This window comes from Schistocerca serialis, chromosome 2 (assembly GCF_023864345.2).
Source record: "Schistocerca serialis cubense isolate TAMUIC-IGC-003099 chromosome 2, iqSchSeri2.2, whole genome shotgun sequence".
Taxonomy (NCBI): Eukaryota; Metazoa; Arthropoda; class Insecta; order Orthoptera; family Acrididae; genus Schistocerca; species Schistocerca serialis.
The window spans coordinates 914,995,956-915,012,198 of NC_064639.1; the positions used below are offsets into that span (position 1 = coordinate 914,995,956).

General features: G+C 43.9%; 1 protein-coding gene across 1 annotated transcript in view; it reads left to right on the forward strand.

Moving 5' to 3' along the window:
• LOC126456513 (probable G-protein coupled receptor 179) overlaps positions 1–16,243 on the forward strand; it is a 1,523,402-nt gene that overhangs the window by 1,457,379 nt on the left and 49,780 nt on the right. The window contains exons 13-14 of the mRNA XM_050092263.1: positions 7,577–7,738; positions 13,667–13,765. Coding sequence (XP_049948220.1) covers positions 7,577–7,738; positions 13,667–13,765 — 261 coding nt within the window. The remainder of the gene's footprint in view (positions 1–7,576; positions 7,739–13,666; positions 13,766–16,243) is intronic.

The following is a 16,243-nucleotide window of genomic DNA, read 5'->3' on the forward strand; positions in this document are numbered from 1 at the left end:
AGTAACTACAGCGCCCATCTTCTCCTAACAACCACGCGGCGCGAACACAACGTTAAAAATTGAAAAGATTTTAATCAAGCAAATAACTACATGAAATTTACTACAAAAACCTATGACTCATGAAACTGACCCACTCTCTTTTCTCCTTTTATCACAAAAAGTTTACAGGATGCACTTATGGTGCAACGTGAACGAGGCACGCCAAAAATGCGCTGGACAATGGATCACGCAAGAAAATTCCCTAAAAAAGTTTATTAAGCAACGTAGAACACTCCTGCGCCTATCCTACCACATTCGAACCAACTTTGCTGGTTCTTACCGTATCCACCTAGGAGCGCCATGACGTCCGCGTCCGCTCTTCCGCGAGTCCTCGCCAGCAGTACCTCCAACATGGATCCTGGCCGGACTCAACGTCCCTAGTTTCAAATCCTTTGCAGTCATTTTCTGATGGACGAGCCTGCGACCTCTACACTCCACCGATCGGATCTTTTCCGTATCTTTACAGCCATCCCTGCTCTTAACCTTGCTAGTTTCTTCTGTGAAAAGCCTACTGCTGCTTTCTACTATCTTTGGACCAACCTCAACCTTTCTACGGCCCATTTCATCCATTCTCATGCAAACATACAGACAAGGAAAACAGAAAGGACTAGTGACACAATGTGTAATTTATCAAATAAAACACCTGTCTTGTCCCATTTCTAAGTTTAATAGTTGGGGTATTTAATAAATATGTCTCAAGAGAGAGTTTGGGCAATTAAGCGAACCACTGGTTCCGATTCAGTTACATCGCCCTTTCGATTTGATATCGAAGAACCTCAGACATCGTCCGTAAGGATAACTGTACATGTCACAAGGCCGTACTAGTGCTACAGCGGTTCGAGGAGCATGATAGCTATTTCACGTAGATGTTTCGGTAACCCAACTCGCTTGATCTGAACCCAATGGAACATACCGGGAACGTTATCGAGCGCCAGCTCCACACCCAAATGTCATCAGTGCGTATAATACCAGAACTGCAAGATCTATGCGTAGAAATTTTGTGCCTCATATCTCCGGAAACCTATCATCCATACCACGCAAATCGCTAGCGTACTGCGTTCCAAAGAAGGAGAAAATCGCAGTATAAGCTGGTGTTTCTGTCGTTTGACTCGTCAGTGTACATTTAGTTATCTAGCGGCTGAAAAAATTAGTATAAGGACAGGTAAAGACGAGCAATTTTCAGTTTTTCTTATATTGTGTTAAATGAGGGGTAAATTTTCCCGCGATTTCAAACTGAAGCCAAAGGATGGATTTTACCTACGATCTATCCAAAGTCCAGCTCTTCCTAATTATTAATTAAATAAATTAATTATTAATTACATTTATGATTTAGCTAAAACAAAAATTATGGAGTTTTACCATACAAATGTGGTAAAGTATCGCATTGTGGAACTGCCCCAGCCAGTCGTTGTGGCCGAGCGGTTCTAGGCGCTTCAGTCTGGAACCGCGCTGTGCTACGGTCGCAGGTTAGAATCCTGCCTCGGGCATTGATGTGTGCGATGTCCATACGTTAGTTAGGTTTAGGTAGTTCTAAGTCTAGGGGACTGATGACCTCAGTGCTTAGAGCAATTTGAACCATTTTTGAACTGCCCCATTTCAGATAAACATGGGTGAAAGTAGCTGATTTCATAATAAAAGCAATTGTTGTATTGTAACCAATTTACCCACCGCAATATTGAACAGAAATACCTCCTAAATTTGAACATAAATACTTCTACAAAAATCACATTTTCTTCTCCAAGAAACGAGGATTAGTAGGGTAAGGTGAAAGAGTTCAATTACTGAGGCTAAGCTGTCTAGGTACTCAGTAAATAGTGTACTTTGTTAGGTCCTATGGTTCTTCCTTGCAGTCCCAAGCTATTTTGTTCTTCTTCGGATACTTATTCGCCAAATAGTAAGTCCACATCTACATCTGAGCTGCTGTCACAATGTGAGAAGTGACTGTGGAGAATGACAACTGGCTGTTTGTCTCTTTTCTCTCTTTTTTTAGCATCGATGTAATGAAATACAGATTACGTCTATAGCACATCTTTTCTTGGCACGTCTTTCCTCCTCTGTATCAAGCTTTTCTTTTCCCATGCATTTTTTCCCATTCGTTCTTCAGTTGGTTTCGACGTTAGAAGCACAGTTTTCTATGTTTTGCCAGAACGTTTCCTTCATATCTTTATTTTAGACAGCGAAATTATATGTTCAGGTGAGATGATCTCATGCAGTTGAATATCGTCCTTTGCGAAGATTATCATTAAAGACTTGTCGTTATGTTGTTGGAGCTGCGGCTATTTATTGCAAAACACCTGCAGGGATTTTCCCCAGTTCGCCATGTTTTGACAAATGCGACATTGCTGATTTTGGGGACCAACTGAAGCAAATATTTCCACGCGAAAGTGAAATTTAAGTGCAGCAGTGTCAACAAGTAATTCGTTAACTCTTATTTTCAAACCGTACACTACACAAATGTCAAGTACAGCTTCAGAAAAGTTATATGTAAGTATTAATAAACAGACGTACCTTATTTTCTCATCTGCAGAGTGATCTGACGGAACAAAATTTGATGGAACAATAATTTACAATAATACATGAAGTCAGCCAAAAACAAACATAGCTCTTCAACTCTTTCATGCGACACCCAGTGTCGACGAAAAAAGTCGTTTGTTCCCCGCTATAAACAAAATGATTTTTCAAGCGGAATTTTACGTGTCCATTCGATAGCGACAGTAAAAGTCGAAGAATAGCCAGTGCTGTATCATCGACAACACTGCCTTGGCTATCGCTGACTGCTACCGCCAAGCATGCAGCACTGCTTAGTCGCTCCTCGATTCCTGTTTATTCTTCATGTTTTACTGTCCCTGTTAATTCATGTCGATAAAACGAATATCGAGGTAGACTAATTTGCAAGCACTCTATCAAATAGCCCTTAAAATTCCGCTTGAAAAATCATTCTGTTTGTAGCGGTAAACAAACGGATTCTTTTCGTCGATATTGGGCGTCGCATAGGAAAGATGATGAGCAATAACTGTTTGGGTCTACTCCGGTTACATAATGCAAAACCGAAATTACAAATGTCTGCCGAAACACCAGAGAAAATGCCTCTTAGCAGAGACATCCGGTATACTACTCTAAGAACTGAATTATACAGGTTGGGCCAAATGAAAGTGGCCCGGAGAACAGAGTTCAAGGGGACAAAGAACACAGCAGAGGAAAGGAAATACAGTACTAATCTGCCTGTAGCAGATGTTTAAAGTGATCACAATTTATCTCTTAGCACTTTTGAGCCCTGGTCAGCATGTTGATGAAGGCGGATCGAAGTTGGACTGCAGGAAAAACTGCAGTCTCATCCGAAATGTTCTGCTTCAGCTTTTGAAGACACCTTAGATTTGAGGGATTCCTACACAAATTACTCGCACAGTGACACACCAGCTGATCTGGGTGGCCGACTAGGGCCGTGACCAGCCTGACCTCTGCTAACACTCTGTCAGGTGTGGTGGCTGTGCAAATGTGCTGCAAGGTTAGACCAGCTGTATGGGGTGTTGCTCCATCGTGTTGGAAGTGATTATAGGTCTTTTCCTCCTCCGTTAATGCTGCCATAAATGGTTTCAAAATGTTGGCAATCTAACGCGCCGAAGTCAGCATCTGATGAATGATAATGAGACCAATATTGCGGTGTGTAGACACTGAACACCAAAACCCTTCCTTCTGATCTTGTATTGGTGTTTCGTGGAAGTTAAGCGGATTCTGCGCTGCCGGGAACCTGTGATCCTGTGAGTTGACATTGCAACATCCCCTTAGAAAAATTAAGAATGACTGCGCTGGTAAACCTCTTACGTTATTTGATTTTCAAACAGCTGAGCAAAACTGAACGTACTCAGACATTTCTCTCTTTAGTTATTCTGATCAACATTAAGCTGTCACACAATATTTTTAGCGCAACGCAATCTGACATTCAATAATCCCTACAAAAGAATGACCCATACCTTTCATGAATCACTTACCTCACAAAAGTCTTCGTTACTCGAACTAGTGCAATACAGCGAGCGCCAATACTGTCGGCTAAATAAAAGTTTCTAACTACGAAGGCACTAACTACTGATAGGCATAGTTAGCAAATGAAATATTTTGATGGAGAGCAAAAAACGTATTTACCTTAATAGTGTTCAAAAGTCATTATATATATATATATATATATATATATATATATATATATATATATATATATATCAGTTCATGACATCCAGTTTTACAAATTTACTCTCTCTGATGAACACACGTCCAGATCATCCGCTCTCAAAACTCCGCCATCTCACTCCCCACATCCACCACTGCTGGCGGCTCACCTCCAACTGCGCAACGCTACGCGCTGTTCACATCCAACTGCCCAACACTACAATAGCGAATATGCCAACAATGCAAACCAGCTACAGACTGCACGCAGCACAGTCAGTGATTTTCATACAGAGCGCTACGTGGCGTTACCAACATAAAAACCTAAACAGCCCACTTACAACATAACCACTCAGACGAAACCAGGCGTCGACAGACATAAAGAACAGGTTCATACCCAAGTCATTCATTGTTATCTCGCTGAAGAGCGACTCATAAAACTGGAGGCGCTGAGGAGCATCTGCTGGTTTTAATGCATGAAGAAGAAACACTCGATAAGTCCAGGTGGCGCATTCTTCCGCTTGATCGACGCGATATGCCGGTCTGCAGCGACAGACGACGCGTTGATTTGGTAGGACTCAGAAGGTTTTTCTGATGAACTGTAGGCATTTTTTCCTGGGATGCGGGCACGTTTCGCGGTGTGTATTGACTCGTTCAAAACGGACCCTGTCTGACGGCGTTTTCGGACTAAGCGTTGCACGGCACTCGTTTGCTGCCAATTTGACACCGCTAAACTACTCAGAAAACAACTGGCAACACCGTTCACGACTTTTTTGCACGTAACGTTCCACCACGAAGACCCGCTGCCCCACTATGAGTAGCATCGTGCCTTTGCGCAGCTACTCTCACACTGACACAGCCCTCAGTACGCTCTGGACCGGTGTGGGTCATGTGGCGGGTGTACACGTGCTGTGTGCGTCAACGAGTGTGGTTATAGGCATACATTCACGTCCAATCGTGTCAGTCGTCTGGGGCACTTTTCTTTGTCCCACTCTGTATTATTGGAACGTGTGTGTGTGTGTGTGTGTGTGTGTGTGTGTGTGTGTGTGTGTGTGTGTGTGTGTGTCATTATATATACAGGGCTATTACAAATGATTGAAGCGATTTCATAAATTCACTGTAGCTCCATTCATTGACATATGGTCACGACACACTACAGATACGTAGAAAAACTCATAAAGTTTTGTTCGGCTGAAGCCGCACTTCAGGTTTCTGCTGCCAGAGCGCTCGAGAGCGCAGTGAGACGAAATGGCGACAGGAGCCGAGAAAGTGTATGTCGTGCTTGAAATGCACTCACATCAGTCAGTCATAACAGTGCAACGACACTTCAGGACGAAGTTCAACAAAGACCCACCAACTGCTAACTCCATTCGGCGATGGTATGCGCAGTTTAAAGCATCTGGATGCCACTGTAAGGGGAAATCAACGGGTCGGCCAGCAGTGAGCGAAGAAACGGTTGAACGCGTGCGGGCAAGTTTCACGCGTAGCCCGTGGAAGTCGACGAATAAAGCAAGCAGGGAGCTAAACGGACCACAGCTGACGGTTTGGAAAATCTTACGGAAAAGGCTAAAGCAGAAGCCTTACCGTTTACAATTCCTACAAGCCCTGACACGCGATGACAGAGTCAAACGCTTTGAATTTTCGGCGCGGTTGCAACAGCTCATGGAAGAGGATGCGTTCAGTGCGAAACTTGTTTTCAGTGATGAAGCAACATTTTTTCTTAACGGTGAAGTGAACAGATACAATGTGCGAATCTGGGCGGTAGAGAATCCTCACGCATTCGTGCAGCAAATTCGCAATTCACCAAAAGTTAACGTTTACGGCCCCTTTTTCTTCTGCGAAAAAAACGTTACAGGACAGGTGTATCTGGACATGCTGGAAAATTGGCTCATGCCACAACTGGAGACCGACAGCGACGACTTCATCTTTCAACAGGATGGTGCTCCACCGCACTTCCATCATGATGTTCGGCATTTCTTAAACAGGAGATTGGAAAACCGATGGATCGGTCGTGGTGGAGATCATGATCAGCAATTCATGTCATGGCCTCCACGCTCTCCCGACTTAACCCCATGCGATTTCTTTCTGTGGGGTTATGTGAAAGATTCAGTGTTTAAACCTCCTTTACCAAGAAACGTGCCAGAACTGGGAGCTCGCATCAACGATGCTTTCGAACTCATTGATGGGGACATGCTGCGGCGAGTGTGGGAGGAACTTGATTATCGGCTTGATGTCTGCCGAATCACTAAAGGGGCACATATCGAACATTTGTGAATGCCTAAAAAAACTTTTTGAGTTTATGTATGTGTGTGCAAAGCATTGTGAAAATATCTCAAATAATAAAGTTATTGTAGAGCTGTCAAATCGCTTCAATCATTTGTAATAACCCGGTATATCTTTTTTTACTAACGTAAGTGAGGGGCATTATAATTTGTAGAATATGATGTGTCAGAGGCAGGATGAATAGATAATTGTCGGAGATCATGAATAAATAATGTTAAAAGAATCTTGTTTGGTTTAGTCTACAGTGAAACTCACGTTCTGTGGAGTAAGTACCTCTTTCGCTATTGAGTGTGTGAGTATACGACAAACATACTTGAGTAAGCGAGTGGGTGTCCTGATGCTGGTAAATGGTACCGAAACCAGTAGTCATTTAATGCAATATATGTGGACTACCGAGTAAAGTCTTTTTTTTTTATTATATAAGAAACTATCAGCCTCGATTGCGGTAATGAAACCAACCTTTACCTAGGTTTCAGCCTAAATAATTGAGCTCCCGAGGCCCACCGCACGGCGTCCATGGAGACGAGGCGCATGCCAGAGCTTAAGTGTTTGGTGTTGACTTAGTAATTATGCACCGCATTTTTAAAATGTGACTATGCGTATTCAGGTTGTTTTAGTTTCATTTCTAGACCATGCCCTCATAGAAAAATTATTGATTCAGATATATCTTCTGAAAAAGGCTCAATTATTTGGCCAAACCGGTTGTTAATTACTGTTTGGTACATTGACATATATTTCGACACCTACTAAAGGTGTCTTCATGAGAACGAAATTTTGATAAATCGCATAATTACGTTGTGAAAAAGCAATGGACGGATTGTAGAGCAGCTACGCTCAAGTCAGAAACATTTTATTTTATGTTTGACTTGAGAATAGTTGCTCTAAAATCGGACGATAGCTTTTTCGCAATGGCAATTTTACGATTTATCAAAATTTCATTCCGATGGAGGCACCTTTAGTAGGTGTCGAAACCTAGGCCAATGTACCGAACAGTAATCTGCAACCGGTTGGCTGTGTAATCCCATGTTGAACGAGAGCGAGTCTGCTCTGGGGTCTGTTGGAGCGTCGCGACAAGTGCGGTGTCGTGGTGCTGCAGCTGTGGTACGAGCAGCGGCGGTCGGCGAGCCGCGGGCAGTGCCTGGCGCAGGAGCTGTCGGCGCGCCTGCCGCTCGACGCCTTCCGGCCGGTGGACGGCGTCCCCACCGACGCCGACCTGGCCGAGATCAACCTGGCCGACATGAACCCCGACGACATACGGGTGAGTCTCCGCCACTGTGCACTGTGCAGCTCCGGTCCACTGCCGCGGTCCACTCGGCGCCCATGCGCCAAACAGTGAAATTCCTGAAGTCTGCAGCCTTTCGTGGCCGTTGTGACTGAAGTTAAAATGTTCTGGGTTCTTAGACCGCGTCATGTTTCTTCTAAAATGATCGACTTTTCGACTCCTCACCTGGGATCTTTCTCAGGATCTTCTGGTGTCCACTACTGCTAGAACACCAGCAGAGAGGTCGAAACGTCGATCACTTTAGAAGAAACATGACGCGGCCTAATAACCCAGAAGATTTTAACTTCAGTGCAATTCCTGCCTGACTGATGCTCGCGTCTTATCGCGACGTTTCTGGAGACCGAAAATATCCTAGGTAGAAATCGACATGGATTCCAAAAACAAGCGTCGTGTAAAATCCAGCTGGCAGCGGGCACCCAGGATGATGCTGGGTTCCTTGTCTTCCGGAGCATCTTCGATATAGTTAAGTGCTAAAGTACTAGAAACCCTAAAGCACTAGAGTAAACAACGTTCCCGCCATCTTGCAGCGCCCTTCCTCGCTACATAGTTTTTGCCCTGAGGAAGGCAACTGCTACCCGGCCGAAAACTCGGTTACTCTAGTCTTTTAGCATTTCAAGCCTGATATAAGAAGACACGGCAGTGCAGCTACACGGCTTTTAATGATTTAGGGTAATTCTTATTTATTATTCAGTCTCAGTACCACATTTTTAATTAACTTACATGTTTCGATCACTCAGGATCATCTTCAGATCTAAGTAATTGCGCCAACAACCCGTCTTGTCTAAACAGGACCATACGTCAGAGTATCTGTCTTGTCTACTCGGAGCCGGCCTGAGTGGCCGAGCGCTTCTAGGCGCTACAGTCAGAAACCGCGCGACCGCTATGGTCGCAGCTTCGAATCTTGCCTCGGCCATGGCTGTGTTTGATGTCTTTAGGTTAGTTAGGTTCAAGTAGTTCTAAGTCCTAGGGGACTGATGACCTCAGCAGTTAAGTCCCATAGTGCTCAGAACCATTTGAATCATTTGTCTACTCGGAACCACACAACAAAGTACTCTGATATGTGGTTCTGAGTAGAGAAGGCGGCTTGCTGACGCAACTACCACGATCTGAAACTGGTCTTGAGTGATGGACAAATGTAATATAATTAAAAGCGCGCAACTGGCACTGAACAATAAATAAGAATTATCTTAAATATCAATACATTTACCGATTCTCACGGCACGAATACGTCACGTGTATGAATTTTAATTAAAGTGACGCCAGCCACGGAAGCGTACGTACTCTTATTTCTAATCGTAGTTTACTACTTCCTTCAGTCTCCAGCTGGGACATGTGATTGCGGCTTACAGCCCAGCCTCCAGCCGAAGATGCCACTTTCTTACTACAAAAAAATAGTGCTTCATCACCTTACGCGTTAGCTTCACATCTAACCAGATTACCAGCCTACATTATACTTTGATGGTGCCACGAACTAGCTAATGAAACAATGAAAGTGCTCTTCATGTTTTGGCACTACATTTGCTAAAACCGTTCCTCAGTAAACGGCCAACTTCTTTTCGATGTAGGGGATACGCTGATCAGCCAGAAAATTACGACCACCGACCTCCTGTCGACGTAAACCCGTCCAGGCGATATCAGTGTCACCTGACGAGGGATGACAGCTAGTCAGTCACACGCATGCTGAATGTAGTATAAGTAAGCGTGCTTTCCCTGTGCAGAATGGCGAAGGCGCACGATCTATCTGAGTTTCATCGAGGGCACATTGTGATGGCCCGAAGGCTCGGAACGAGCGTTTCGGAAACTGCACGACTCGTCGAGTGTTCGAGGAGTGCTGTGGCGACTGTCTTCAGCACCAAGGTGAAACCATGTCCAGACGTCGTGGGGTCGGATGGCTTCCCTCCTTGTACATGTCGGACGTCGTAGGCTGGACAGGCTGGACAGGCGGCGAACTGTGGTGGAACTAACATCAGACTAATGCTGGCCAGAGTGCAAGTGTGTCTGAATACATGGTGCGCCGAAGACTCCTTACGGGGGGCCTCCGCAGCCGACGACCCAGGCATGTGCCAATGTTAACACCACGACATCAGTAACTACGGCTGAAATGAGCACACGACCACCGGTACTGGACGTTGGCGCAGTGACAGAGCGTTGCATGATGTGATGAATCCCAATATCTTCTCCATCATGCCGATGGGAGGGCGCGAATCCGTAGTCTTTAAGGTGAACACCTCCTTGACACCTTTACTGCGGGACGGAGACAAGCTGCCGGGGACTCTGGGAAACATTCACGGGGGCATAGATGGGTCCAGTCGATCACGTGCAAGGGACCATGCTGCCAAGGAGAATCGTACACTGGTTGCAGACCACGCACACTTCTTTATGACCATCATGCTTCCCGACGGCAGTGGCATTTTTCAACAAAATAATGCGCCACGTCACAAAGTAAGGAGTGTGATGCAGGGGTGCGAGTTCCAATTATTGTGGTGACCCCCCCCCCCCCAACTCGCCATATCAGAACCCGATTGAATGCATCTTGGATGTGACTGAATGTGGGGTCTGAGCTCATCACCACCTCAACGTACACTCCTGGAAATGGAAAAAAGAACACATTGACACCGGTGTGTCAGACCCACCATACTTGCTCCGGACACTGCGAGAGGGCTGTACAAACAATGATCACACGCACGGCACAGCGGACACACCAGGAACCGCGGTGTTGGCCGTCGAATGGCGCTAGCTGCGCAGCATTTGTGCACCGCCGCCGTCAGTGTCAGCCAGTTTGCCGTGGCATACGGAGCTCCATCGCAGTCTTTAACACTGGTAGCATGCCGCGACAGCGTGGACGTGAACCGTATGTGCAGTTGACGGACTTTGAGCGAGGGCGTATAGTGGGCATGCGGGAGGCCGGGTTGACGTACCGCCGAATTGCTCAACACGTGGGGCGTGAGGTCTCCACAGTACATCGATGTTGTCGCCAGTGGTCGGCGGAAGGTGCACGTGCCCGTCGACCTGGGACCGGACCGCAGCGACGCACGGATGCACGCCAAGACCGTAGGATCCTACGCAGTGCCGTAGGGGACCGCACCGCCACTTCCCAGCAAATTAGGGACACTGTTACTCCTGGGGTATCGGCGAGGACGATTCGCAACCGTCTCCATGAAGCTGGGCTACGGTCCCGCGCACCGTTAGGCCGTCTTCCGCTCACGCCCCAACATCGTGCAGCCCGCCTCCAGTGGTGTCGCGACAGGCGTGAATGGAGGGACGAATGGAGACGTGTCGTCTTCAGCGATGAGAGTCGCTTCTGCCTTGGTGCCAATGATGGTCGTATGCGTGTTTGGCGCCGTGCAGGTGAGCGCCACAATCAGGACATTCCTTCTCTAACGATCTCTGTGTCGACGGGACGTTAATCCTTAATCTTCCTTTCTTCCTACCTTCAAATTCTCAACACTAAACACGAACTCTCCAGAAAACTCTCAACCCCTCGCAACGGGTCCTGCCCATCCACTCATTGAAGCCAGTGTCACACAAAATGAATAGTGCCTTCATTGTCTCGTTATATTACTGCGCAATAATAATAATTCTCACAGCCGGTAAACGACTGCAAGTTGTGTAACCTTTGGCCGTAAGCTTAGCTATAAGATTTCACTTCTGCAAAGTGTTGGATTCATCAGAATATTACCGGAGGTTCCATATTTTGTCTCAAACGTCATCAACCTAAAAACAATCTAGCTACAAACCCACTACAAACTATGCATAAAAAATAATGGTAATTCTCAAGTTCTCCTTATCTACGTAAGATAGTCAGAGACGGTCGTGACGTGCCCATATGTTTTGACGGTCACGTTACTATTCATCACCGAACGAATGTATCATCATCACTTGTCACTAAGTGCACTGAATTTTCACCAGCTGATTACATACTCTATTAGGAAGGTTGGTTCGCTGTTATACTTAGACATGAGCAGCAGTAGAACTTACTTCTTTCTTTTCTAGGTAGTAAAGGCTAGTGGCGATTCTCTTATAGCTTAATTCTTTGATGCCACATTCCAGAGTTACCAACTGATTTAATCCGTGGGGCAGTGTGCAAAAGAAATTGAAATACTAAGCTAGTAAAAGAGCTGCTATTTGTAAATTATTACCCTTTTTCATATACATCTGCACTATTAAATCTCGTAGAATGTTTGCCTTAAACTCCTTCCAGTGTTTATTGATTATGATTAAGTGTTACTAAAAGATGTACAAAACACTGTAGAATTAAGTTTTCATTTCTCTTCACATTTATTAACACACAGTTTTGTTCGATGACCAGCTTTACAAACTAACTGAGCATCGATATCTTAGCATAGATCAGCAAGCTAAGAATTTTCAAACAGTGCACTAGTGGCAATAATCAACAAATTAGTAGTAATGTTGGAGACTCGTTACGAAATTTACGTGGCAGTTACACTTAGTGCCCAACCACGATTCACTACCGACTACAAGATATTTACTAATGACTGATAACTTGTGACTGACATAGATTTATACATTCTTATTACCAGAAACTCACATAGCGACATTAGTAACTGAATACCAACTGCGGACTAGTTATTACTTTGTACATTGTGCATATTAACAGAAGCTCGCATTACAGAACTTACAAACTTATAAAACACTAAGCTATTCCATTTCAGATATGAACAGGACAGGAAAAATAAAGGCAAGAAAGATAGCCATTAACGTATGTTCGTTTAATCAAAAACTGTGAAATTAGGGAATGACAAATTAAAAGGTACTACTTAATGAGAGTGAAATTTAAAAAAGTATGTGGGTCAACAAAGTTCGCTATGAATTTTCTGGAGAGTGTAATTTTTTAATTTCAATGATTAAGTAAATAGCATCTTATTTTAGTGAAAGTACACGTTTTCAGACACAGAAAACTCAGTGCTATAAAACTACGGCACTGAATTTTGGGAAGTATTACGCCTTAAGACAGGAACATTCTGGAACACGAAAATTTTGAATACGAATAACTTGCGAAATATTAAGCTCTCGCAAAATGTAAAACGTTTATTGTAACATGGGGAACTAGTGCTTTTAAGTAAGCTGTTTCCATCTTGAAATAAACAATTTCTAGCAAAATTAAGATCCGAAGCACACTCACTAAGTTATGAATATTTCTTTAAATTAAGTTTTTCAATAAAAACAGAATATAGTATGGTCACCAGCAATCGGTAAACTACAGTGTGAATAGTGAAGTTTAATGAAATTCCGCCCTAATAAGAATTTAGTGTTTTCGATCACATATAGGGTGTTACAGGCATAGGTCGAGATTTGTGATCATCTGTACGTTAATGTGTGCCAACTTCTGTGTGTAAACTGTTTTTTCTCTGCAACTAAAAGACTTCGCGCATAAACATCACTTAATTTACTACCTAATGTTTTCTGCTCGGTCATAACTGCACCGTAAAGTGGACTACGCCTTTCAGTATAGACTGTCCATTTGTCTCCACGCATCGACACTTCAATACCTGATCTGCTGTCCAGGGGAAAATCAACTTTAATGGCTTGCTTGTGCCACATGTACTAACCAATCCAAGAGCAAACTACTCGTAATAATTTATGTAGTAAATATTGATGTAATGTTGTTCAGTACACTTCCCCAGTCACCAACATAAATATCTGTACTTACACTCCTAACGCCCTATATGGATTAGTAATGTAAAGAGCTCGGAAAAGGAAAAAAAGAAAATTGGCAAATGGGGTGGTATAAAAACAAGCGGGATAATCCCACCTTGCTCTGTTACGTACACAGCCATCCTCCACTTTGACGTAACCTGAGTGTGCGCTGTGTCGGTGACACGTTTACTACTGTGTTTTCCCCAGTTGCAGCTCTGAACGTGCTTCGGCGGCCGCGTGTTGCAGGCGGAACTGAAGCGGCTGTACACGCAGCTGGAGATCCTGAAGAACAAGACGATCCGCGCCGACAACCCGCACATCTCCAAGCGGCGCGGCGGCCGCAAGGTGGCTCACAGGCGCTTCTCCCTGCAGGCGAGTCCGGCACGCCGAGCACGCTACACACTACACACTACACAACTACACAACCACACTACAAGCACCAGCACCGTGCATTCATCTCGTTCACTCACACTCCGAACACAACAGCGGTAACAGGAACACTAAATACACACGACAGTAAAGTTCTGACTACAGCGTCATACAACAGGTGCCACGAACGACACAAACATCGTCACCGAAGACATAATCACAAACACGCTTCCAGCTTGCCTCTACACCCGCTTATTTGGTGGATTCTACTCAGGTGTTTCACACTGCACTAGCTTTCTTGTATACTACTCGACGAGGTCGGCCTTACTCTTTCACTTCACGACCACGTTCGTACTCGTAGCATTACCTTACTTAAATACGTCTTTAAATAACTCGCAGGTGTGACTCATTTTGAAGTGAAACGTCAAGCTTCAGCGGTCCACAACCTTACCATTTTTTTCTCTACCATCAGCTCTTTAATATGTTGGCTTCTCATTAGACCAACAATGAGACGATATGTGCTTATTTACAACTCTCAGCTCTCTATTTAAAACCCTCAGATATGTCTTAGTTTTTTCTTCTCGAACTTGAAGAAATTGAGTTCTGGAGACCATATGAAACGAGACTTCATCAAGAAGAGGTCGAAATCAGCGCAACTGTTTAGAATTAGGACTGTACTAGAAGAATATCGAGTTTTTTATGTTTACTGTTCTACCTAGAAGTTATGTTCAATGATGATTCAACTCTGCAAGGGAATAATGATGATTCCAGTTATACTTCTGCGTAAAGCTCGAGATGTACAGGTGACAAGTCCCAAGCAGAAAGGTATGTCGTTTACTGTTCACAGTAGACTCAGTATTGAGTTGTTCAATCCTTATCCATAAAGGTGTGGAAAAAAAAAAGGAATAACATTGTCACGAGCGGAGCTTACATAGTACCCATTTCTACCGCTAGGCGTGTACAGTGTATCTCATTGGCAGTTCAGAACCTCGTGTGTTGTCGACCTGGCTAGTTCTGTTCATTTACAGTGGTTGTTTTTGCTACCACTGTTTTGCTACTGTTTCGTTTTTTATAGTGGTAAATTTAACTGAAAAACTTTCAGCTGTGAAATTTTGTTTCCTATTCGGTAAAAATGCTGCTGAAACCTTTTTAATGTTGAAAACAACCTACCAAGATGAAGTTATGGGAAAAAATCAAGTGTGCGAGTGGTTTCCTCGATTTAAAAATGGCGACATGTCTATTGATGACGAACCTCGTTCTGGACGTCCATCAGCTGCCAGAATCGACGAAACTATTGAAAAATGGAGAGCTTGTGCTCACAGACCGTTGACAGACAATTGATCAACTGCTAGAGATCAGTGAGTTATCTTGGAGCTCGGTTCAACGAATTTTAACGGAAGATTTTGGAATGAAAAGGGTTGCTACTAACGCACCTGCACACGCACCCATCTCTGTTACACGGTTTTTGGCTAAAGTGGCATGGTTCAGCTGCCCCACGCACCCTATTCGGCTGACCTGGCTCTGTGCGATGTTTTCTTATTTCCACATATGAAAAGGGGCATGAAACGACACGGGTTTGACAATAATGAAGAAGTCAAGGGAAAAAAACGAGGGAGGAGCTGTCAGCCATTTCTAAAGTGACTACAAAAAATTTTTAGAACAGTGGAAACACCGGTGGAACGAACGTATTTACTGTAATGGAGAGTATTTGGAAGGGGATATGATTGTTTTGTAAACGATTTGAAAATACATAGCTTTTAAAAAATAATTCAGGTTTTTTTGTGGCACCCCTTCTATGTAGATGATATCGGTTTTCGCGTCTAAATTCTGACATTTATTAGACCTATCTCGAGATCCAATGTTCTCTATTGTTTGTATATACGTTTCAATATCTCTCTCCAAATACAGTTTATGCTCTCTAGCACCATGGCAGTTATATCGTAAGGTATGTTATACCGTCTTGTCCTTTCGGATGAATATCATCTACCCACACCTGAATACACCAAAGAATAAGTATCACACAAGCAGTTTAGCAGACCATGCGGTAAAAGTTGTTGACTAGAATATCATACAGAAGAATGTGAAAGAGAATTGACTTCCAGTTAGATGACGATCAATTTAGGAAAGTAAAGACACCTCACGGGCACTTCTGACACTGCGCTTGATAAAAATGGCAAGACTTATGAAGCCTTTAACTATACAGGAAAAGCATTCTACGATGGAAAATGGAGCAATATGTTTAAAATTTTCAGAAAATAAATATAAGCTATAGTGAAAGATGGGTAATATAAGATATCTATAAGAACCAAGAGGGAACAATAAGAATGGAATACCACGACAAAACTCCTCTACTGTTCAACTTTCACACTGGAGAAGCAATAACGGAAGTAAAAGAACGTTTCAGCAGTGGGATTAAAATTCAGGGCGGGAAGACATAATTGCACGGTTCGCTGA